Genomic DNA, 23,689 nt, shown 5'->3' with positions numbered 1-23,689 from the left:
AGACTGTTGCAGCGTGAAAAGTAAGGATATGAAACATTGCAAGGAAATTAGTTATTATGCCCTGAAGACAACTGGAGCTACTAGCCCATTAATTATTAGATATTTATTATTAAAAATTTCTCTTCATGAGTGACTGCAGAATGCTCATGCAACTCAAGCTGTTGAGTTCTGACATGAATGAAGTGGATGGAGCTCATTTGTTTCATCGTGTGCTGACAGAGCGAATCTCCAGCGAAGGTTCATCACATACTCTGTGTCAGTAAAATTACATAAAAAAGGGTAATAGTAACATTAACCAGTTAGGTTTCCTAACACTCATTATTAGTAAAAGGAGGAGGGGAATGTTTCATTCCATTAGTAAAAACTTTGTAACATCCTTGCAATGCAACATTGTTCAGTGTACTCTTTAACTTCCAATTGCAACAAAATTAAGCAAAAGAAGACATCGGGTTTGATCATGGTTAACATTTAGATGTATATTGAGAGGGTGGAGGGAGAGAAAGGCGTGGAGGAGGAAGGAGAAATAAAGAGGCCATCTGCATTCTATCGCTAAACTCTTTGGGCCATCTGATTAGCTCTCTGAATGTAAAGGTTTCAGGGTTGTCCTCTTTAACAAATGAACTTTGCAGTCTTCATTCCAAAATCCAAGGACAAAAAAAAACTTTTTGACTGAAATAACCAGGTAATGCCTGCTGTCCCTGCTGTGGCAATTTTGAGAAGGGTGATGCATTATATACTACCCAATTTGTAGCTGCAATGAATTCCAGATACCTGCCATTACTAACCAGAAAACTCATGGAAAAGAAAACATAAGTTACTGATCCAACTGATGCAGTTAACATTAATAAAGGCAAAGGTCTATGCAACCCCAGTTGTAAGCAAGTTTAAAGCGTAGCTTCTGAACTGTAAAAACCTTGTTCTTATGTGATGTGAAAATTATTTTTCCATAAAGAGAATGATCCCTTTCTTGCAATGTGCTGTTCTCAAAATTAAGAATCTGAAAGCAACAGGCACCTATGGATACAACCTATTCTACCTTTTCATATTCAAAATTGCAAACTTTGTAGATAAGACCACCAGTAGCATCTAGTGGTACTCCAGCATACTACACTATCTGTTTTTCTCAACTGGTCAGACAAGAGAAAACCCGACCTCTTTAAAGACATCTTAATCTGTTCCCAATTGTACAAAAAACTTTGACAGTCTCTATTTTTGTAATAATTTGATGTACAAAAACCAGGAGGATCTGATGGCATGACAGTGAATCATTGTAAGAGGAAAAACGTTATATTTAATTATTTGCTAAGAATCTGGAATGCACTGTCTGAGAGCCTGATTGAGGCAGATTTAGTCCTGGATTCAAAACACGCATTGAATAAGCACCTGAATAGCAAAAAAAAGTGGAGCTATGGTGTAAAAGGCAGGCAGGTGGGATTCACTGATTTGCTCTCATAAAGAGTCAGCACAGACACATGGAGCAGAATGGCCTCCTTCTGTGTTATATGAGTTTATGTATCTGACCAATTCAATCAGAACAGTAACATTCTTCAACCAGTTTACTCGTGGGACAGGAACTAATCATGGCAATGAGAGAGTAAATGTATTCATTTAATTTTCCAGTTGGCACCAAAGTTCATGATGATGTTAGCAAGTTCAAAATTAGGGCAGACTTGTTTTAGTTAATCAGAAATCTCTCCACTGGATGAATCATACAATTAATTGAAAAGCAAAATTATATTGGACTGGCTTTGCAGCTCTGGAAACTGGATTGACTAATTGCCAACACAAGATGCACAGTTTTATCCAAATTCAGTAGTTAGTGGGCATTTCACTATCTTGGTATTCAATATTCATGCAACCTTCAGGATGGCTGGTTGATAAGATGAGAAATGGGAAGAATGAGCTGGATTTTATGGGAGGATGGGAAGGTGGAGGAGACCCATAAGCACAGACGCCATGCCTGATACTTACCCCTTGGCCTTGCTGCATGGCTACCCAGCAACGTTATATTGATTACTTAAGTGCCTTATCCCATTACCTCTGGGGAGTGAGTTAGGGCCACTACCATTGTTATATGAACTTCTTGGTGTTTATTTGTATACTTGAAGTACAAGCGAGATATAAGAACAAAAGTCTCTGCTTTACCAATCAGATGATGAATGTCAAAATCTGACTGTCTAAATTTTCTACTACTGTAGTACAGTGCTTAGTAGAATTTAGTGCGTGAAATTAGTGCCACTTGCACTGAGGGGACTGCTGAATAAATTTGTAAGATCTGAATAAGATGTATCAGCTATTTAATAAGTTTTTGTTTTACCATTGAATTTTTTTCATGAATTTAATTTATATTGATTTTGGGTTTGTTAAAGTAAAGCTATAAATGAAAGCTTGCCCGTTGGATTTTTTTATATCTGGAAATTTCGTTCCTTCACATTTTTGATGTATATGGTAATCATAACACCAGACACTCAATTGACAGAATTCCTTTGTAACATCCCGTTCCTATCTACACTTTATTGTGCCTTTTGATACTGATTTGTAGCAAATCAATAACCCATAATTTTAAAGTACAGGCACTCCCTGATTTACAAACACCTGACTTACGAATGCAGTTACATAAGGAAATGATCCCATTCAGAAGTCTATTAATATTAAGTTAAAAGATCCAACATGCAAATGTTTCCTTCTTTTTATGGATGGCTATTTTATATTGTCCCGTGCTGTGTTCCAATTTGAAACCCACAGACTACCTCTAAATGTAATTTGGTCTTCACCATATGTAATTCCTGAAATTCTATAGATGCTTTGTTACTGGTATTCTATGGGTCTATCCATCAATAGATTTACACTCACTGACATGTATTGACTAGATAAGACAACCTTTATTTCTTTTGAATACCTAAAAATTTTCCAAGTGTTTTAAAGCTTTGTCCACATCTTCCTGTAGAAAGTGTAAATCAGTGGCTTCAGTCCTAGACATTTTTAATCAACCTGTTTCAGAGAAGCTTTTACACACTTCTGGAGCAGGTGGGGCTTCAGTCCAGGTCTCCAGCTCAAAGGCAGGGACACCACCATTGCAGCACAAGGGCTGTAGCTTCAGTCTTAATTTAAAAAAAAATTAACCTATTTTTCTAATCAACCTGTTCAGAGATATTTTTGACACCTCAGGACAGGTGGGGCTTGAACCCAGCCTCCTCATCCAGCAGCAGGGACACACCATTGCACCATGAGAAGACCCCCATGGCTTCAGCCCTAAGCCTGAGAACATAATTTGCAACACATCCTTCGTTTTTTAACAATATGAATCAGACTGGCTGATGATGGTGTTAAAGGCCTCCGTGTGCTTGGACAGCTAACAGCATGAAACAGGTGGCAGGGGACCAATATGTGGCAGTGAAGGAATACTACTGAGCTCTCAAGTAGCTCTTATCTATGAAAGGGCAGCTTAAGTATTCCTTGTGAGTAGTCTGCTCCTGCTAGCCCACCAGACAGTGAGAAATGTAAATAGAAATACACTTTTGTGCCTTCTCGAGCCTGGACTCTTTTTTTTTCTTTCCATTGTATTAATTTCATGGCAAAACCACAAGAGCTGCCCTCTCTCATTATGCTTGTTGAGGTTGCCTGCTGTCTTCCTCAGTGTCAATCAGCATATTTGAAAAAAGACATTCATTGCCTTCCAATAGAGTCACTGCTACTCTCCAGAGCAAATTAAAATTCAAGGTAGTGGAGTTGGTTTTAACTTCCTGTCGGCACTATTTCCACCAGGCAGGTTGAGTTAAAATTGTGCCTAAAACTGGGGCTGTTTGCACTAAAAACTGTTGTGCAAGGCACTTTGTACCTGAATAGGTTAACTGATATCACACGATAAGCCACACCCATCAGGACATACTGTTCCTGGGAGAAGCTGAGGAGTACTGTTTGTTATTGTGTGAGAATGGTTCAGTAGTCATAATAGTCACAACTTACTTTAATATTGAGTCTGAGGTCTCATGAGAGACCTACAGTGTCAAAGAGTTATACAGCATGGAAACAGAGCCTTTGTTCCTACTTGTGCCTGCCAACCAGATTGAGATCTAAACTGATCTGGTCTCATTTGCCAGCATCCCTCTAAACACGTCCTAGTCCTATATCCATCCAGAAGCCTTGGACATTGGTTCGGTCACTGTTGGAGTATTGTGTGTAATTCTACTCTCTCTCCCATAGGAAGGATATTCTGAAACCAGAATATTCTGAAACCAGAAAGGGTTCAGAAGATTTATGGGGATGCTGCCAGGCTTGTAGTGTTTGAGCTATAGGGGAGAGGCTGAATAAGGCTATTTTCTCTGGAGCATCAGAGGCTGAGGGGGTGACCTTGTAGAGGTTTACAAAAGGTATTTTCCGCAGGATGGATAAGTCCAAAACTAGAGGGCATAGGTTTAAGGCAAGAGGGGAAGATATAAAAAGGACCTAAGGAGCAACTTTGTCGTGCAGAGGATGGTGTGTGTATGGAACAAGCTGCTACAGGAACTGGTGGAGGTACAATTACAACATTTAAAAGGCATCTGGGTGGCTACAAAAATAGGAAGCATCTAAAGGGATTATGGGCCAAATGGCACTAGTTTTATATAGGATAGGTCCTCGGCCTGGACGAGTTGGACTGAAGGGTCCATTTCCGTGCTGTATGGCTCTATGTCTTGTATCAAGTTATTTTATTAATCCCAATTTCAGAAACAATTCTGTCCAGTGTTGGCGGTTTTAAATAGTACAATATAAAGGCACTTAATAGCTGACGGTTTTAAAGAAAGAATAGACAAAAAAAAATCACAAGTTCAAGGTTTCCCTATTCTCAAACAATTTATGTCAGCAAAACTCCTGATTCGCTTGCAATATTCTCAAAACCTGTTTAAAAACAAGAAAAAACAAAATCCAGTGTGTCTCTGGAAGAAGCCCAATGGGTTAATAATGTCAAACACACACACACCAAGTCATATCATGTCATAGTTTTAAGTGTTTCTCACTTATACCTCTCTTTTACAATATTTTTCTGAAAATTAGAACAAATGCATGGAAATTGAAAATGGATGTCTAACAAATTTCATTTATTCATATGGTGAGAAGAAATCAAACTTTTTTCACTACAAAAGGAAATTTTTTTAAATTAAAAAGTCCTATGGTCACCGAGTGACTCCTCTTTGGTATGAACTTCCAAGGTCAGTGGGTGAACAGGCAGGGTGGAGGTAGTAGGCCTTGCTACTTCTGGAGTGTTCTGGGAAGAGGTTCTGAGGGGTCTGTGTGTGATTCCTCTTCTAGCTGGGTGCCCTGTGACTCTGACCTGTTTCCTTAAAGACTGGGCACTTGGAGTGCACGCTGTTCCCTGCCATCAGGGGTGGCACAGTGGTTAACATTGCTACCTCACGCTGCCAGGGACCTGGGTTCAGTTCCACTCGAGTGACTGTGTGGAGTTTGCACGTTCTCCCCATGTCTGCATGGGTTTCCTCCAGGTGCTCCGGTTTCCTCCCATAGCCCAAAGATGTGCAGGCTAGGTGGACGAGCTAAATTCCCCATAAGAGTTCAGGGATGTATAGATTAGGTGGGTTATGGTGGGATGGGTTTGGGTGGGTGCTCCAAGGGTTGGCATGGACCTGTTGGGCCAGAAGGCCTGTTTCCACACTGTAAGGATCCTATGATGCTATTGGACTCCCTTATTTTAGTACTCTTCAGTTAAATGCAAGGAATGCTTGCATTGTAACAGTCATAACAACTTTCTGTGAATACAATCCAATTTTCACAAGGGCTTCTTTAACTTTGCTAGGGGAAGTTCAGGGTCATGAATGCTTTCTTAACTGTCTCAAGTGGTCACTTACGCTACTGGCTTCTGAGGGCCATCACTTGCTGGTTTTGTTTCAATACATAGCGATCGGAGAACATTTTTCCTATTATGCATTCCAAGATAGCAGCCACAGCTGCTGTCCAGTTGTAATGCTAGGTCCAGCTGCAACCTTTTCTTCATGTTACATGTAGCATTAGGAACATTGATTGTGAGCAAGAAAGCAATTTTACCCTGGAAGGCTTTCACCAATTCTGGTAGCATTTTTTTCATATTCAACTGCAAAGCACACAAGCACCGTAAGCTAACTTATTCCATACTGTTAATTCAATTGTGCCTTTCACAAGCTCTTTCAATAGCCTGTCAAGGTAATGCTCATAATACTCTCATATTTCTACAATTTCCAGTATCGCCCCCACTGCTGATAATTTTTTCCATTGAACAATTTGTTGAATTTTAAAATACACCAGTAATTCTTTAAGAGGTCACTTGACCTGCATTTATGCACAAAGTAAGACTACTGCTTCTTAGCTTCTCAGACATAAAGTTAATTAAACTTCTGCAGAATCCCACATCTTCTCACACCACAATTCATTTTGTAAGTGTGTTTGTTATGGAGTTTAAGCACCAATTCAGACATTTTATATAATTAACAAAAATGTATCATAAGTATACTAACTGTGACAATTGATTGTCTCTTGTATCAGTGAACTAACAGGCTACGAGAACTGAGTTTATTGGACTCGTTAAGAATTTTGGGGGCAGATTCCTGTTCTCTAATTGAACTGTTAGGGAACTCTTCCATGTCTCTTTCTCCTGGGTCCTCTTCCATTATGAGAAGACAGCTTTCTGAACTGCCCAATGAAGACTGCTGCCTACAAGGACTGCCCCTGAGCAATTGAGAACAGGGCATAATTGATGCTGTCTCAATCCATTGCTTGAATTCTTTTAGCTACGTTGGATAACCGCATGTCCTCATGTCCAACTCCATTTGCAGTTAGTTTTCATTCTTTCCAAAAACAAAACCTTTTTCTCCCCCCAAAAACATTGCACGTAAAATAGAGTAGTGTGGCACTCAAGAAATCTAATCGTTTGTGCTTGTGAAAGTTGTGTTACAATAGTAACTAGCCTAAGTGAAGCTAAATGCTACACAGGAAATGCTGAATTTGAAATATTAAAAAGCTTAGTTTTAAAAAGAACCACAATTTCCAACATTATTATGTTTAACCACTGTCAGCATTACTCTCGCCTGTGACTTACATAAAAAATTCAACAGTCTAAACTGAAGAGGCATGCACAAGTAATTTCCTGTTTATCCACACAATAGCAATTCAATAATCCCCTCAAATACAATTTTCATTGCACTTTGGCTGAATCTTTAGCAATGTTTACTGTATTCTCAACACATGAGAAAAAATTGCTGCTATTCTGCAATAAAATATGTGCTCCATCTAAACAATGATAATTATATAACTGGAGAGCAGTACCATTTTGTTAACCAACATGAATTCAAGGTTAAAAAAAATTGTAACTGCGCAATATTGAAAAGTTTAGCAATATGCTTTACTCAGCTCTTTTTTTCATATTAAAAGACATGTAACTCTAACAGGTTAAAATACATTTTATCATTCTCTTAAAAACTATAAAAAGGGTGAAAAAGGCATTGTGCGAAAACAAAATAATGAAGAGATCACAACACAAAATTGATTTTGTGATGTGCTCGCTAGAACTTCTCTGGTCCATAACTTTTCTAATTTCTTAATAAAAAAGATGAACAGTACATTCCACCGGAGGTGCTGTGCACAAGATAATGTTTTGACAAAACACAGTAAACATGTTTTAACATGGCCCTTTGTTGCACTCAAATAAATTAAGAACAATAAAGAAATATTTGCCTATTCAAGGTCACTATCCAATGAAAACTTCATAACCACAATGTTTAATGCACATTTTCCATCTGCTGTGCATTAATTTTAGAACTCAGTACAATCAAGATGCATTAAATGTACTTGAGAGGTATATTTAATTGTACAATCATGATAAATAACCACTTTAAATACTACTGTACCACACAATTTGTCAAACTGTACAAATTTGCACAAGATGTTTAAAAAACATTTGGCCCCATTAGTAATTACCACTGAATGGAAAAAAGGCAGAATATATCGGATTCATATACAAAGCAATAAAAACCAAGGCAAAACGTTTCAGTGGCAAAGCAGTGACAAGTTCATAAATCAAAGAATTTTATATACATTATTAGCAAACAAACAATCTTTGTGATATTACAGAGAACACTGACTAAGTCTTGTATTGTTCCCTTTTACCACATCTGTCCTGTTGAGATTTTTTTTCCCCCCCAACCTTCACTGGTCAGGTTTGCTTTTCAGCAAAAGTAAAATCAGTCATATGTGCATCATATGTCCATTGCTCAGGTCCACTGCTGCAGAAGGTCCTGATGCAGTCAATTAATGGCTGCTTGGTGTGATCAAATCCAAATAGTGCACATTACTATACACTTTACACAGTCTGAGACATTGATCTAATTTGCTTTTTCTTGATTACATTCCAAAGGTCAAGCAGTGATGGCAGCTTGATTTTGTCCCTGTTTTTGCTGTATATATTCAGAAAGATACCAAGGATGACCACAAGACCTGACCATAAGTAGCTTAAAAAAAGGAAAAAAGTGCAATTAGTATTACAACAATTTGTAGAATCTACAGGTTCCTACCATACAGTTAAAGCTTAAAACACTGAAAATATACTGAAATATCAGTGAACACTAGAAATTTCTGGTGCTTACCCAACAGCTGTATTCCTGGACTGCCATACACAAAAGGTGCATCCACCTCCAAAATGAATGGACCAACCAGAATTTAATAGGAGCAAACTCAAACAACGTACAACAACATGAACTGACAAAATTCTGGATGTGAGTTTGCCCGCTGAGCTGGAAGGTTCGTTTTCAGACGTTTTGTCACCATACTAGGTAACATCATCAGTGAGCCTCCGACAAAGCGCTGGTGTTACGTTCCGCTTTCTATTTATCTGGTTAGGTTTCCTTGGGTTTCCAGAGGTTATCACAGAGATGTGACTGCAAGTGGATCACGACTGGGCACTAAATATCCAAGGATACATATCATATTGAAAGGAGATGGGCAGAGGGGTGGCTTACCTTGTTAGTAAGACATGAAATTAAAAATCGACAACAAGTAGTGATAAAAAGTTGAAAGGCATTTAGTCAGCGTGGGTAGAGTTGAGGCACCACAAAAACAAAAAAAAAGAGCCTGATGAGATTTATTTACAGGCCTCGTAGCAGTAGTCAGGATGTGGGGAAGAAAATAAATCAAGAGATGAAAAGGGAGTGCAGGAAAGGCACTATTACAAAAAGCACAGGGCTCTTCAATATACGGATGTACTAGGAAAATTAGACTGGTAGCTGATCAAGAAAAGGAATTTGTGGAATGTCTACAAGATGGCTTTTTTGGATCAGTTTGTGGTATAGCTCACTGGATAACAGGGAATCCTGGATTTGGTGAAATATAATGAGGTGGTCTGAAAATAGAGAGCCCAAAGGTGAAGAAACACCAATGGGGCAATGACCATAATAATGATAGAATTTATCCTGCAGTTTGAGAGGAGCTGGTATCAGGTGTAATGGTGTCACAATGGAGTAAAGGCAACGACAAAGGCATGAGGAAGGAGCTGGCCAGAGTTGTTTGGAAGGGGAGCCTAGAATAAAACAAAGTGGGGCAGCAATGGTAGGAGTGTCTGGGGAATAAATGGAAGGCACAGTAAAAATGAATTCCAAGGAAGAAGCATACTTGAGAGGATGAGGCAACCATGGCTGTAAACAGAAGTCAGGGACAGGATAAATACCAAGAAAAAGGAGGTTAGTGACAGGCCAGAGGATTGGGAAGCCTTTAAAAACCTGCAGAGGACAACTAAAAAAAAAGTCATAAAGGGAATGGAGATGAAATGAGTGTAAGTAGCTAGAAATAAAGAAGTTTGCATGAATTTTTTTTAGATAAGGTAAGAGAGAGGCAAGAGTGGACTTTGGACCACTGGAAAATGAGGCTGGAGAAGTAGTAATGGAGAGCAAAGAAATGGCAGAGGAAGTGAAAGGATGCTTTGCATCAGTTTTCATAGTGAAAGACACCAGCAGCATACCAGAACTTCAAGACAGTCAGTGGACATAGTTGATTGTAGCGGCCATCAGCAAGGAGAAACTGCTGGGTAAGCTGAAAGGTCTGAAAACAGATAAATCACCTGACCAAGTGGGTTACACCCCTGAATTCTGCAGGAGCTAGCCGAGGAGATTGTAGAGGCATCGGTATTAGTCTTTCAGGAAGCACTGGGGTCAGGGAGGGTGCCAGATGAGTGGACGATGGGTAATGTAACACCCTGTTTAAGAAGGGAGAGAGGCAGAAGAGGGGTAACGATAGACCAGTTAGCCTGACCTTGGTTGTTGGTAAGATTTTAGAATCCATTTTTAAAGGATAAGACTATGAATTTCTTGGAAATGCATTGTAAGATAGGACAAATATTTTAGAATTCTTTCAGCAGGTAATAAGTAAGTTAGATAAAGGAGAGCCAGTGAATGTGATCTATTTGGATTTCCAAAAGACCTCTGACAAAGTACCACACAGGAGACTGCTAAATAAGAGCCGGTGATTTTAAGGGCTAGGTATTGGCATGGATAGAGATTTAGATAATTGGCAAAAGCAGACACTAGGGATAAAGGGATCTTTTTTCAGAATGGCAGCTGGTGACTATTGGAGTTGTGCAGGAATCCATGTGGGATTTCAATTATCACATTGTACATTAGTGATCTGAGGAAGAATCCCTGAAGCTGCAGAAGGACTTTGCAAAGAGGTTGCAGATAGAATATGATGTGGAAAAGTGAAATTATGCAAGAAGAATAGAAGTGCAGCTTATTTTCAGAAATCTGAAGCAGAAGGGACTTGGGAGTCCTAATTCAGGATTCTGATTCACATAGAAGTTCAGCTGGCAGTTAGGAAGACAAATGCAATGTTGACATTCATTTTAAAGAAGCTAGGAGACAAGAGCGAGATGTACTGTTGAAGCTCTATAAGGCTCTGGTCAGACAGCATTTGGAATATTGTCAGCAATTTTGATCTACATATCGAAGGAAGGTTGTGCTGGACTTGGAGGGGGTCCTTGGAACAGTATATCACAGTACAGGCCCTTTGGCCCATGATATTGTGCCAAACATTTACCCTAATCTTAAGGCCTATCTAACCTCCACCCCTACCTTACACTATCATCCAGAGGAGGTTTACACGAATGAGCTCATGGATAAAGGACTTGTCAATATGAGGAGCAGTTGAGGACTCCAAATCTGTACTCAATGGAGTTTACAGAATGATGAGGGGGGTAATTGGATTGAAGTTTACAGAATACTGAGAGGCCTGGATACAGTGGATGTAGAGAAGAAGTTTGCACGGATGCAACGAAAACCCAGGGGTACAGACTAAGAGTGAAGGGATGATTTTTTAGAACTGAGATGTGATGAATTTCTTCATCCAGATGGTTTGTAATCTATGGAACTCACTTCTTCAGAGGGTTGTGGAAGTCAAATTGTTCAGTGCATTTAAGGCAGAGATAAATAGGCTCTTGCATAGTAAGGGGATCAAAAGGTTATGGGAAGAAGCCAGGAGAATGGGGTTGAGAAGCATATCAGTCATAATCAAATGGCAGAGCAGACATGATGGGCTGAATGTCCTTAGGGGATGGAATGTTAATGGAGCAAGTACAGTGGGTGGGATTGACCTATGCAAAACATTTAACTATTGAACATTGTTAAGCAATTGTTCAACAGGACCACTTTGCCCGTTTGGGCATTGACTTCGAGTTACTCAAGTAGAGTCTAGTATCATAAATGCATGACCGTTTCCTTGATTTAATCCACTGTATAGAAGTATGTGCGATTTCAAACAATTAACAAGTTGCTTTCTGGTTATATTTGCATAAAATTAAGGTTTACTCACTGAAAAGTAAAAGGCTTTGAAAAGAAGAAAAACGATAGGCCAATTGTCATTGCTTTTCTTCCAGTAGTTACTGCAAAGAAACAAACAAATGTTCACTTCTATTCAGAAATACTTTATACGTAACAAAGACAATGGGGAGACAAATAATCAGAGAAGTAACTTTCTGAAAATTTCTGTATAAAACCAAATAAATGCCAAGTTTCAAATTAGTTAACAGATCAAGTTAGGACTATAATTTGTCAAATGAATGATTAGCATTAAACAAAAATATTAGCAGCCTAGGGTATATCTAAAACATCCACTGAGTTTCTGGCTTACAGTAGCAGGTACAACTATGTAACTAATTTCAAGTCCAATTAAGTGGGCCAGTATCAGTTGGGCTGATGATAAAAGAATCATACATTTTCCACCTCAGAAGGCGTGTTTGTGTTTTGAAAACTCTGGCATAATCTGTGACTTTAAATGTATCTTTCGATACTAAGGAAGTCCAAAACAGTCCTCAGTACCCCCTACCTGTGGCCTACCCGATTGTACAAGTACAATACAAAACGAAGGAGGTAATACACACTCTTATTTAGAAGATACAAAATGCTGTTAGCTATTTCTTCATTTAATTGCATCAATTTTAGCAGGTTTTGAATTCAACCTCCCCAAATGACTGTTCATTCATACCCTTCTTATTTGTATTGGGTCTGCTGCCCAAAATGTATTATTCTTATCCATATTAAATTGCATCCGCTACCTGTCTGGCCATTTCACTAATCAATGTCCACACAAGTCTTTAAAAGTGCTCGTCAACAATTATGTTTACTTTTGCATTGTCAGCGGATATCAAAATTCTACCTACTAGGGTACAGTTGGCATTTTGGGTGTAACTGGGGCATAAATTACCATTGGATTGCTCGGGATGTGGGCAACATTGACCAGGCAAGCCTTTATTACCGGAGATAATGGGAACTGCAGATTCTGGAGAATCCGAGATAACAAAGTGTGGAGTTGGATGAACGCAGCAGGCCAAGCAGCATCTTAGGAGCACAAAAGCTGACGTTTTGGACCTGGACCCTTTTTCTGATGAAGGGTCTAGGCCCGAAACGTCAGCTTTTGTGCTCCTAAGATGCTGCTTGGCCTGCTGTGTTCATCCAGCTCCACACTTTGGGAATGGGTAATAAAGGCTTAACAAAGTTAAGAGTCAACCACATTGCCACGGGTCTGGAACAATATGCAAGCCAGAACAGATAAGGAGAACAGATTTCCTTCCCTAAAAAGGAAATTAGAGAATCAGCTGGGTTTTTAATGACAATTGATAGCAGTTACATGATAATCATCAGTCTAGCTGTTTATTCCAGTTTTTGTTGAATTCAAATTTAACTATCTGCATGGTGGAATTCAAACCCATGTCTTTGGAACATTAACCAGGGTCCTGGGTTAGCAATTCAGAGAGACTACCACTGGGCCACTGCCTCCATCCACAGTTTATTTAAAGAAAAGAATAAACCAAATTATACTTTATTAGAACAGCATAGCAGGCAAAATCTGTACTCACATTTTTTCAGTTGAAACAACTGTTTAAAAAGGAACAATGACCAGTATACAAGGGATAAGTTACCTGTTACAGCAACAAGTGCTCCAAAGACTTTTATCAAAGCTAGTACAAAGGAAATTCCAAAATATCCAGTCAAGGAAAACATAAATGCATAACCATACGTCTGCATAGGATGCTGCAAAACAAACAAGGAAATGAAAATCATTGCTTATAATGACTCGAGAAAACACAGATTACATTGCACAGAGTTGTAAACAGACATTGTACATTTAAAAAAACCTCAAAACTTGGATAAGCAGGATTCTCTAAAGGGTAAACGTTTCAGGTTGCTCCTTTCAGATGCCAGGGTTTTTCGGCCCAAGAGGTCCAAGTAGCCTAGTCAGTTTTACTACATGTAGCATGCAGTTCAATTTAATAATTAAGTGGACTATTTTGCTCACCCAGCCCCCTGCTCTGCTCTCAATAAAAAAAGTGGGCAAGTTGGATATTTTTCACCAGTCTATTATAAGTATCTCCTCTACTTCTCTTGAATATGGTCTCTTTAAAATTATGATATAAAGGAAGAGGCAGGGGTTTACAAAAATAACATAGAACATTACAGCGCAGTACAGGCCCTTCAGCCCTCGATGTTGTGCTGACCTGTCATACCGATCTCAAGCCCATATAACCTACACTATTCCATGTACGTCCATATGTTTGTCCAATGACGACTTAAATGTCCCTAAAGTTAGCGAATCTACTACCATTGCAGGCAAAGCGTTCCATTCCTTTACTACTCTGAGTAAAGAAACTACCTCTGACATCTGTCCTATATCTTTCACCCCTCAATTTAAAGCTATGCTCCCTTGTGCTTGCCGTCACCATCCTAGGAAAAAGGCTCTCCCTACCCACCCTATCTAACCCTCTGATTATTTTATGTTTCAATTAAGTCACCTCTCAACCTTCTTCTCTCTAATGAAAACAGCCTCAAGTCCCTCAGCCTTTCCTCGTAAGACCTTCCCTCCATACCAGGCAACATCCTAGTAAATCTCCTCTGCACCCTTTCCAAAGCTTCCACATTCTTCTTATAATGCGGTGATCAGAACTGTACACAATACTCCAAGTGCAGCCGCACCAGAGTTTAGTACAGCTTCACCATAACCTCTTGGTTCCGGAACTCGATCCCTCTATTAATAAAAGCTAAGACAATGTATGCCTTCTTAACAGCCCTGTCAACCTGGGTGGCAACTTTCAAGGATCTGTGTCCATGGACACCGAGATCTCTCTGCTCATCTACACTACTAAGAATCTTACCATTAGCCCTGTACTTTGCATTCCGGTTACTCCTACCAAAGTGCATCACCTCACACTTGTCTGCATTAAGCTCCATTTGCCACCTCTCAGCCCAGCTCTGCAGCTTATCTATGTCTCTCTGCAACCTACAGCATCCTTCGTCACTATCCACAACTCCACCGACCTTAGTGTCGTCTGCAAATCTAGAGTTGATTGGTGAGTACTGTTACACATGGGCATAACTGAAATGTAAACTAGGCTCCAATGAATGAATTCAAGCAATGGGAAAAGAAAGAAATTTGGAGGCCTTGCAATTGTTTCATAAAAGCACAGAACAGCAGATGCTGAAAATCTGAAATACAAAAGTGCGACGAAATTCAGCGGGTCTGACAGCACCTGTGGACACAGGGTCGATGTTGAATCCGATACCCTTCGGTTCCCAAGAAGAGTTGTAAATGATGCTTTAAGTAATTATGACAAAGGGGGATGAAATGCAAGTCAAACAGATGGTGGGGGCTCGAGAGAGAGTTATTAGTTCTCCTTGGGAGTCAGTGATGCAGATGGTAATTAGGACAAATAGTAATTTCACAGGAATCTAGATCTGAATATATCTTTGGTGGAAAAGAAAAGCAAAGCACACGATAAACTTTCAAAACATGTACTGTATCAGATCCTGTTAAAAGTTTTGGAGATATTGAATGCAAAGACATTAATAGTAGTTCAACAGTAGAACAAGTTTAATTCATGGGATGTGCTTAAAAACAAAATAGCAATTATAGCAGGTAAAATGGCCATGCTGAAAACTACATTTTCCAAGTTAGTGTAATAGCATTATCAACTATTTCTTAAATCCAAAAATTGTTGATTTGTTCTAACTGCAGAAACATTATCTCAGCCAATACCTTTCAAACAGTTGTTCCAGTGGCCTTACAATTGTTTAAATGAATTTTGCTTCCTTAACATATATCTAATACAAAATTTTTAAATGCATAATTCTTGTAATTGTAACAATAAATAATTTTCATTGAACAGCAGTAAAATAAGTCTTCAAAACATGTGCACATCACAAAGCATTACTGAATATGTGAGAACTGTACTAAACTGCAGAAAATTTGCAGATTCATTTAAAAAAAACACCTTTCCTGCAAATAAACCATCACAGAGGAATTTAATGATGGATTTCTTTCATGTGTTCGAATTTAGACCACACTAAAATCTTAGAGCACTTAATAATATTGTGAACAAATTTTGGTATCTTCAATTTATTTTAACATTCACAAAACCAGATGGTCAATCTCAGGTGATGGCTTCAGAAGATCTTGTATGGGAGTCACCAGAGTGAAACCATATTCACCATCAGGAGCAGGAAAAATTTTTTTATTTCCCAGTCTATATACAATTAGTTGTTACAATTTGCAAAAACTCTTCTTTCAAGTGTACTATGATGGAAAACAAACAGCTGCAGATACTGGAAATTTGAAGCAAAACCCAAAACAGAAATGGCTAAAGAAACTCAGCAGGTCTAGGAGCATCTGAGGAGAGTAAGCAAATTCAATGTTTCAATCCAATAATTAAACTGAAAGATTTTTTAAAAAAAGGGAGAGAGAGTTATGCTACTGAAAACTTGCTGTTAGCAGATTGCAAAGTAGGGCGTTGGTTTGAGAGGGCTCAGTAAGCAGCATGGGTAAGCTCAGGTAAAGTCCTTTTGACTTTCCTTTTTGGCCTTAGAGCTGGTAGAGTTGTGGCATGCTTGTCCTGCAGGATGTGGGAGCTCAGGCAGAGGTCCATCGTCCCAGATGACTATAGCTATGGGAAATACACCCAGCTGCAACTCCTGGGAGACCGTGTTAGGGAGCTGCAGCTGGATGCACTCATGAACAGAGATGCTGATCGCATCATAGATAAGACGAATGTTCAGGGGAATGCAGCAGTAGCCAAGATGGTGGCACTATGACTGGCTCTGGGGCACAGCGGGAAAGGGTAAAGATTTACAGGACCTTAGTGATAGGAGACTCGACAGTTAGAGAGACAGACAGGAGTTTGTGGTCGCAAACGGGAATCCAGGATGGTGAGCTGCTTCGAGTGGCAGGGTCCAGGATATGCCTCGGAACGGATGCAGAACGTTCTCATGGGGAAAGGCGAGCAGCCAGAAGTCATGGTGCACGTTGGCACAAATGACATAGATAGAAATAGTGACAAGGTCCTGCGGAGTGATCATAGAGAGCTAGGAAAAAAAGTTTAAAAACGAGGACCTCGATGGTGGCAATTTCCAGATTACTTCCAGTGCCACGTGCTAGTAAGGGTGAGAACAGAAGGATATGGCAGATGAATGCATGGCGAAAGAATTGGTGCAGGGGGCAGGGAATCAGATTCTTGAATCATTGGGATCTTTTCTGGTGCAGAGGTGACTTGTTCGAGAGAGATGGGTTGCACCTGAATGGGAGGGGGACCAATATCCTGGCGGGCAGATTTGCTCGGGCTACAAAGGAAGGTTTAACCTAGATTGGTAGGAGGGTGGGATCCTCAACAGCAGGGAGGCAAGAGAGAGGCTGCAAGGTAACACAGTACTTAGAAATACCAAGTTGAAGAGACAGGTCAGGCTGGAACATGACAGAGTGAGGAATGCCTGTTGGATTTATTTCAATGCAAGAGGGCTGACAGACAAGGCCGATGAACTCAAGGTGTGGATAGGTATGTGGAGCTGGGATATTATAACCATTACAGAAACATGGCTAAGGGAAAAACAGGACTGGCAGCTTAATTTGCCAGGGTGTGGAGGAAAGAAGGGAAGGGGAATTACATTTTTGATTAAGGGGAGTATCACAGCAGCAGATTGGGGAGACATAGGCAAGAAATAGGCTTGTCACAGTGGGGGATTTTAATTTTTCTAAAATAGACTGGGGCTACCATCATATTAAGGGTTTAGATGGGATGGAATTTGTTAAAAGTGTTCAGGGGAATTTCGTCAAGTAGTATATGGAGGGTCTTATTTGGGGAGGGGCAAAATGCTACCTACTCTTAGGAAATAGGGCAGGGCAGGTGACCGAGGTGACAGTGGGGGAGCGCTTTGGGACCAGTGACTATAGTTCTATTAATTTTAAAATAGTTATGGAGAGGGATAAAACTGGTCTACAAAGTTCAATTCTAAATTTAGGCAAAGTGAATTTTGATGGAGTTAGACAGGAGCTTACAGAGGTCGATTGGAGTGGTTTGTTTGCAGGCAAAGGAGCCTCCAGCAAGTGGGGGGGGGGGGGGGGGGGAGACTTTAAAAGTGTGATAGCTCAGGTTCAGGGTCTTTATTTTCCTGTGAGGGTGAAGGGCAAGGTTGGCAGGAGTAGGGAACCCTGGATGACAACAGATTGAGCTTTGGCCAGAAAAAAGGGAGGCATGGCTCAGGTAAAGGCAGCTGTGGTAAAGGGAATTCCTGGAGGCATACAGGGTGTATAGGATTTACTGAAGAAGAAAAATCAGGACGGCGAAAAGGGGGCACAAGATAGCTTTGGCTGAGAAGATTATGGTGAATTCAAAGAGACTCTAAGAAAATTGAAAGCAATAGAATAACTAGAGAAACAAAATAGGACCCCTCAAGAACCAAAGTGGAAATGTATGTCTGGAACTGCAGGAGATGGGCAAGGTCCTCATTAAATATATTTCTCCTGTGTTCACTGTGGAGGAAGACAACTTGGGAAAGTTAGTGGCAATATCTTGGGGACAGTCCATATCGCATTAGAGGTGGTATTGGAAGTATTAAGTATGAAGGTGGCTAAACCTCCTGGTTCTGACCGGATGTATCCAAGAACCTGCAAAAGGCTACAGAAGAAAGTGCAGGGGCCCTGGACTGATATTTGCATCATTGTTAGCAATGGGTGAGGTCCTGCAAGACTGGATAGTAGCAAATGTTGTGCCCTTATTCAAGAAAGACTGCAAACAAAAACCTGGGAACTATCGTCCAATAGGCATAACATCTGTTGTAGGTAAGTTACTTGAGAAGATTGAGGGATAAGGTATATATGCATTTGGAAAGACAGAATTTGATTAGGAGTAGTCAGCATGGCTTCGTTAGTGGGAGATCAGGTCTCAAATTTGTTACAGTCCTTTGATGGAGTGACCAGGAAATTTGATGAGAGCAGGCCTGTAGATGTAGTCCATATGGATTTCAGTAAGGCCTTTGATAAGGTTCCACAACGTGAGCCGCTCTGGAAGGTTAGATCACATGGAATCCAGGGACAGCTGGCAAACTGGATTCATAATTGGCTCGATGCTAGGAAGACGACACAGCAATTGTGGCAGGATGCTTGTCAGACTGGAAGTGTGCCTCAGGGGTTGGTGATGGGTCTGTTGCTGTTTGTTATCTATATGAATGATTTGGATGAGAATGTGCAAGGCATGATTAGTAAGTTTGCGGATGACACTATAATAGGCAGTATCATGGACAGCGTTTAAGCTTATCACAAATTGCAGCAGGATCTTGACCAGCTAGGGAAGTGGGCTGGGAAATGGCAAATGGCATTTATTATAGATACGTGTGAGGTGTTGCATTTTGGCAAGTCAAATCAGAATAGGAGTTTCAAGGTGAATGGTAGAGCTTTCAAAGAGTGTAGTAGAACAGAGTCATTAGAGTTCAGGTGCAGGGTTCTCTGAAAGTGGAATCACAGGTAGACAGGGCAGTGAAAGTGGCTTTTGGTGCACTGGCCTCATCAGTCAAGGCATTGAGTATAAAAGTTGAGAAGTCATGTTACAGGATGTTGGTGAGGCTGCTCATGGAGTAGTGTGTTCAGTTTTAGTATCCTTCCTATAGCAAGGTGATCATTAAACTGGAAAGAGTGCAGAAGAAATTCACAAGGATGTTGCCAGTACTCATGGAATAGGGAGAGGTTGGACAAGTTAGCACACGTTTCTTTAGAGTGCAGGAGTTTGGAGGGGTGGGGAATAGTGATCTTACACACTTCTTTAAGATCTTGAGAGACAAGGACTGGATGAAAGCACTCAGTGTCTTCCCTCCCCCCTCCGCAAAGTTGGAGAATTGCAGACTAGAGAGCATCAGTTTAGGGTAAGAGGGGAAAGAATACATGGGAACCTGAGGGGCACCTTTCCTTTTGTTTAAAAAAAAGAGGATCTTACACATATGAAATGAGGTGCCAGCAGAAGTGGTTGAGGTGGGTACATTGACAACATTTAAAAGGCATTTCGACAATGCATGGATAGGAATGGTTTAGAAGGATATGGGCCAAGTGCAGGGAAATGGGATTAGCATGGATGGATATTTTGGCCGGCATGGACCAGATTGGGCCATGGAACATCTCCATGTCTGTAAGGACTTTATCATCCTTTTAAAGAATGGTTACTGGGTCCAAAATGTTGACTCTGCTTACTGTCCATCGATGCTGCCAGATCCGCTGAGTTTCCCCAGCTGTTTCATACTATGACAGAACTGAGCTTCAGCAGGTAGGATGCCTTCCTCAAACTGAAGAATGTGTTTTTTTTAAGAAACAAACAAAATCTAACTTCATATATTTAGTATGTCCATTTGGATAAGTGTACCTAAGGGCTGTCAGTATTAATGCAGTCTTGTACCAAAACAAATTAGTGTATTCTGCAGTGAGCTTGTTAATGTTAGGAAGACGACAAAATGGAAATAATGCACTATCAAATTAATATAATTCACAATTATTATGCAATTGACTCAAGCCAAATAAACTGGTCCCCATGACTAGCCACACTCCATTTCAATTGCAATTGTAGTAGTGGGCAAAATAGATTCAATGGTTAGGATTAAAAAAAAAGTATTTTATATAGATTCTGGATTGAGCAGCTCAACTGTTCTAAAAACATTCATTCATTCATGTAGGTATTGGTGGCTAGTGAGCCTTTATTGCGCATCGCTAATTGCCCAGAGAGGGGTTAAGATTGTAATATTCTAAAATATTGTTCTGATCTGAAGTCACACGTAGACCCGACAAAGTAAGGATGGCAGATTTTCTGAAAGGACATTAGTGAACCAGGTGGGCTTTTCTAACAATCAGCAGTGTTGATATGGCTGACATTGGACAAGTTTTTTTTAAAATTGAATTCAAATTTTGTTGGGCTAAACATTCCCAGAACATTAAGCTAGGGTTCTGGAACACTAGCTCAGAGTTTACCACTTACATCACTGCCTTCTCATAAGTTTTAGTCATAATTTGTCCAACTGGATGGCTTTGAAGATTGCATCATGAAATATTGTTTTGGTTGGAACTTAGTGTGAACTAATTTAAAAGCACACATCAGTAACATGTACAAAGTTGAACGTACTTACCCTTGAACAAAAGACAAAAGCAGGGCTCAGTCCTTGAGTACAAAACAAACCCACTAATATATACAGAAAGCCTATTGAGTAGGAATATAAAACCTAGGAGCAAAAGGAGACAAATATGTACGTCAGCAACTCAAGATGTGCAGAAAGAAAAGCTTTTGCAAGCGTACAGCTCAATAAACCAGAGGATGTACAAGTAATAAATAATATGCAGTGAAGGTCACAAATGGCAAACATTTTAGAATTATTTCAGCATTTGAATTGTTAACAGCACAAAACAAAAACAAATTTACGATCCTACAAAACTGCCAATTAAAATATTCTCTTACCACTGGCACGAATTCAGTGTTTAAAAATGGTCATTTATTTAATCACACACTTTATTAGGATATCACCCTTTATTTAGGTCAGTAGTTTTTAAAATAGTTTTATGGATGAGTAATTATGGGCTTCTGCTATAAATTTTAATTCTACATAATATGATTATGAAAGATACTGAATATAAAACTGCCTTTCAAACATTGAATTGGGCACAAGTAGGACATTCAGCTCCCCAAGTGATGGTGTGGATGTTGCGGGGGGGGGGGGGGGGGGGGGGGAAGCAGAGGCGGTGGGGAAGAGAAGCAGGGTAGCCCTAGCCACCACCTGCTCTTACTTTTGCTTTTAATATTGCCTACCATTAAGACTGCTGTAAACTGCAGGCTTATTGCAGGGTCTCTATAGTGAGCACAACTGATCATAGTATTTTTAATACTGAAGATCCAGAATCATTCTGCCAGTACTCACAGAATAGCAAAGACAAACAAACAACATACTGAGCAAAGAAACAGGAAGATATGTTACAGACTGTTGCTCATGAGTGACCATGGACTAAATAGTGTGGCACTATTTACATTTTAAAATCTTCTGAGGAATTACTCTCAGGCTGACAGATTGCCATATTAGAAAAAGGGGACTGGTATACAAAATAGATTGAAGGTAGTTCAGCATAGGGAAAGGGCAGATGGATGTCTGTACACAAATTTAAAGGCCAACTTTCTTTTTCAAATCACTGGCACAGACCAGGTTAACTTCTATTTTACAGTAACATTTTCAGCTAACAACAGAAATACTTCTGTTTTTGCAGTGCACTGCAGATTTTTAGAATGGCTTCTAAGCTTTAAGCACTGATGCAAAGAACTTCTAAAAGTATTGAATGGGTGAGCGGTTGATTTGGTATGGCAATTTATTAGACCGTTCTCAACCAGAATTTCGACAAACTTACAAAATCAGACTTCCACTTTTTGTCTACAGTAGTGATCAATCATTTGAGGTAAACTCAAGAACGCATGAAAGGATGTGTTTCTCATTTCATTAAAGTTTGTGCCTCTTGTTTTGCAGAATTATTTAAATCATATTTCAAGTTTAGACGCCAGTTTACCTTTGCTATACATATCCAGTAATTGAATTTCCCAATCTGTTCCAACAGATCACAGAATTTAGAAAAAAAGCATTTAGAAGAATGATGTTCTGCAAAAATTAACATTCTTGCACCGATCAATCAGTAAACCAAGGGCAACTAAATTAATAGTGGGTTCAGGGCACAGTTAGGAAATAACAGCAGACATCCTAATGTCTGGGTCACCACACAAAAATAAACCCACCAAATCTGGCACTGCAACTATGGCAATGGTTTTCAACAAGCAAGTTATTGTAATAGTACAGATATTGCGGGGTAAGGGAAGAATAAAAAATAATTATCAAATAACAAAAAAGTTACAAAATTAGAAAAAGCTATCTTTAATTTCAGCTACTAAAAAGAAATCAAAAAAATGCAACTGCCCATTTTTTTAACCACCATCAGTTTGACTTCCAACACAAGATTTTAATTGCTGTGTTCTTTCAGAAGCAAAACTCACAGAATTGTTACAATGAAAGCAGTCATTGGCTCAACACGTCTGTGCTGGATCTCTGTACAAGCACTGTGATTTAGTGCCAATATCCCACCCATTCCCAGTAAATGGTTATTTCTTTTTTAAAAATTCATCCTATGCCCTCTTGAATACCTTGATGGACTACAATGTTTTATTTTAAAAAGTGTTAATTTAAGATGGCTGCAATGATTGTCAACTACATCTCACAAATCTGAACAAGAATCAACCTGAATCAAAATTAATCAAAGACAGGAAGAACTGCAGATGTTGGAGTCAGACAACACAGTGTGGGGCTGGAAGAACACAACAGGCCAGGCAGCCTAAGAAAAACAAGAAAGTGGACGTTTCAGGTCAGGGCCCTTCTTCAGAAATGGGGAGGGGAAGGGGGATGGGAAGTAAATAGAGAGGAGGGGTGGGGCTGGGGGAAGGTAGGATTGTAGTAGGTGAATGCAGGCAGAGAGTAGTGGAATTGGTCAATGGGACGGGTGGAGCGGATAGGTGGGAGGGAAGATGGACAGGTTGTGTCAGGTCAAGGAGGTGGGGATGGGAGGGAGGCTTGGACACAGGATGAGGCTGGGGGTGCAGAGATTTTAAAACAGGTGAATTCATGTTTCGGCCATCGAGCTGTAGGCTCCCGCAGTGGAATGTGAGGTGCTGCTCCTCCAGTTTGCAGATGGCGTCATGCTGATACTTGAGGCAGCCCAGAATGGACATGTTACCCAGGGAGCAAAGGGTGGAGTTTAAATGGTAAGTGACTGGAAGGTGTTCACGTTCAGAGCGCAGATGCTGAACAAAACGGTGTCCGAGTCTACACTTGATGTCACCGTTGTAAAGGAGGGCACATCAGGAGCA

The 23,689-nt window shown here is 40.0% G+C and overlaps 1 protein-coding gene across 3 annotated transcripts in view; it reads right to left on the bottom strand.

The window, feature by feature from the left end:
* Positions 1-7,347: 7,347 nt before the first annotated feature.
* Positions 7,348-23,689, bottom strand: part of slc35b3 (solute carrier family 35 member B3) — a 48,704-nt gene continuing 32,362 nt past the window's right edge. For all 3 annotated transcript variants that reach the window (XM_048529501.2, XM_048529500.2, XM_048529502.2), the window contains exons 7-10: positions 20,928-21,020; positions 13,424-13,535; positions 11,818-11,887; positions 7,348-8,474 (exon numbers count right to left, since the gene is read on the bottom strand). In XM_048529501.2, coding sequence (XP_048385458.1) covers positions 8,327-8,474; positions 11,818-11,887; positions 13,424-13,535; positions 20,928-21,020 — 423 coding nt within the window. In that variant the 3' untranslated portion in view covers positions 7,348-8,326. The remainder of the gene's footprint in view (positions 8,475-11,817; positions 11,888-13,423; positions 13,536-20,927; positions 21,021-23,689) is intronic.

Source organism: Stegostoma tigrinum, chromosome 5 (genome assembly GCF_030684315.1).
Source record: "Stegostoma tigrinum isolate sSteTig4 chromosome 5, sSteTig4.hap1, whole genome shotgun sequence".
Classification (NCBI taxonomy): Eukaryota; Metazoa; Chordata; class Chondrichthyes; order Orectolobiformes; family Stegostomatidae; genus Stegostoma; species Stegostoma tigrinum.
This window is presented reverse-complemented; position numbering and strand designations above follow the sequence as displayed.